Raw genomic sequence first — 2221 nt, 5'->3', positions numbered from 1 at the left:
AAATTAGAGATGTTAAAAACACAAAAAAAGCAGAGCAAAATGGTAGAATAAAGTCACCTACAACCGGAATACACCCAAAATACTATACAATTCTTGATAAGTCAAACCTTGAGGCTTAGATTTGGTCCACAGTTTATGAAGCAGTCCCATAAGGATGTTAGAACATAAATCTTGGTTTTGCAGTTCCATTGCATGGACATGCTGAGTTTTGGAAAGTTCATCTTTAATATTCAATTTTCCATGTGAGCCGCCACAGCTGACAGTTGATGTCAAGTTGCCAGTTGACAAAGAGAACTTCGTTTGGGGGTTGTTCTTCGATAAGTTGACAGAGGACTGGTGATCACATTTGTCAACTCTGCAGCTGTAGTTATCGTTAGTGTCACTCTCATCATGAATAAAACCACAATTAGTGTATCCTCCATTTTCAACACAAGGTTGGGTGAAAGCAACGCAAGCAGAGCCAGAAGCAAGAGGATAAGAGCAGCTAACAATGACTTCAGGACATTCAGAATCTACTTTGTTATACTTACCCACAAATGCACCAAATTCTACATTATTATCTCCTTCTGTAGCCTTAGAGAAAACAGTCTCTTCATGCTTTGCTGAAGAATCCAACTGACTTTTGCAACTGGGCCGAGATGGAGTGCTAACAAAAAATTTAGCTGTTGGGGATGTTACATGTGGCATGCTGTTGGATGAATTGCCTAATTTTTTACTTTTACTAACGGATTTTGAGATCTCCGCAGCCCGTATTCGTTGCCGAAGTTCTGGAGGGGAAACAGCATTTGAAAATAAGGCACTGCCCGAGGAACCCGCCTCTTGAAAGTTTGTTTCTTCTCTTCGGGGAACTGGAGCTAACTCCTGACCAATTGTCTTATGTTGGGCTTCTTTCTCGTCACGTATCGAAATGTTACAGAGTAAAGCATTATTACTTTCAAGGCCTCCTTGCGGAAAAGAGCCAAAGACATTTCCAATGCTGTGCTTCTTCCATACAGAAGATCTCTGAGAACCATCCTCAACGAGGTTTTGTGCCAAATGCTTTGAAATGCTCAATTCCCGTGTGATTTCGTTGTGAACCTTGCTAGCTTCTGAAGCTTTCTGCGCAGTCAGTGTTTTCAGAGTATCCACAGTTAGAGCAGAGAGATCCTGTAGGTGGCCAATCTGTGAATCTAAAGACTGTAACGACCGCTTTATGTAGTTGACACGATCACCAACTTCCTTTATCTGAATGCACATTTGTTCCACCCTATGAAAAACCAAATTATGAAGTAGCTATCAAAGGTATTTTCCTCGATATGTAAAAAAACATCTTCACAACCCTTTCTGCCCATTTCAATAGGAAAAACACCTCTGAAATTTCAAGATGGTATACACTGTAGTATTGGACTGGTCTGTAATACAACATTCTACATACTTCCAAATCACAGAACTAACACACACATCAATAGGGGACTTACAGCACTTTTCCAAATTTATCAGTTTATTAAAACATCATGAGAAACTAAGTAACACCATTGCCTCAGTTTACTGAGGGCTGCTACAGAACAGGAAGCACCACATTATTAGTTTCTGCACAGCAATGGAAAAACATCTTCTAAAATTTGTTTAAATACTTATGTTCTTGAGATGCGTTTTACTTCCCTTAAATCACATTTTAAAAAATTGCTAAAGTTCTACACTTTGCTATTCAGAAATTCTATTTGTAAATATTCTACCTTTCAAATGTGACTCGAATCCTCTCCTCGCTTCCAGAATGAAATTTATCATCTTTTTCATTGAAATACATCTCAACACACAGCTCTTCAAAATCATGGAGTTTCTTTTGATCTTCTTCTGTCAGGAAGAGTTCTAAAGAGAGATTAAACGGTTAAGGAGATGCGTGTGAAGTAGTACAGGTGCTGGAACAAAGAGTCACAACTTTACAAAGGCTGTTAAAAGTAAAAAAAACACAAAACAAAAAAAACCAAAACAAAACCCAACAAAAACAACCCCACAGTGCCACCTAAACCCCTTTTTCTGGCAAGGAGAGAAAAAAGCTCAAGGTCAAATATTTCCATTAAAATAAAAGTAAAAATAGTAATTCTGAGAGCATCTGTGCACAACAGTATCAATCGTTATGCTCCTACCCTCCAGTCCTTTCTTCTCTGAGGCAGAAGCTAGATTCTTTAGCTGCATTTTATCATCTCTGGAACTTGCCCCCCCCCCCCCCCCCTTTTTTTTT

General features: G+C 38.9%; 1 protein-coding gene across 1 annotated transcript in view; it reads right to left on the bottom strand.

Annotated features, from left to right (window-relative positions):
* The window catches only part of TRPM7 (transient receptor potential cation channel, subfamily M, member 7), a 36299-nt gene that overhangs the window by 12145 nt on the left and 21933 nt on the right, over positions 1-2221 (bottom strand). The window contains 2 exon segments of the mRNA XM_010144985.1: positions 108-1246; positions 1716-1848. Coding sequence (XP_010143287.1) covers positions 108-1246; positions 1716-1848 — 1272 coding nt within the window.

This window comes from Buceros rhinoceros, unplaced genomic scaffold (assembly GCF_000710305.1).
Source record: "Buceros rhinoceros silvestris isolate BGI_N320 unplaced genomic scaffold, ASM71030v1 scaffold12431, whole genome shotgun sequence".
In the NCBI taxonomy this organism is placed as follows: Eukaryota; Metazoa; Chordata; class Aves; order Bucerotiformes; family Bucerotidae; genus Buceros; species Buceros rhinoceros.
The sequence above is the reverse complement of the archived record's forward strand: the minus strand, read 5'-3'. Positions and strand labels throughout refer to the sequence as shown.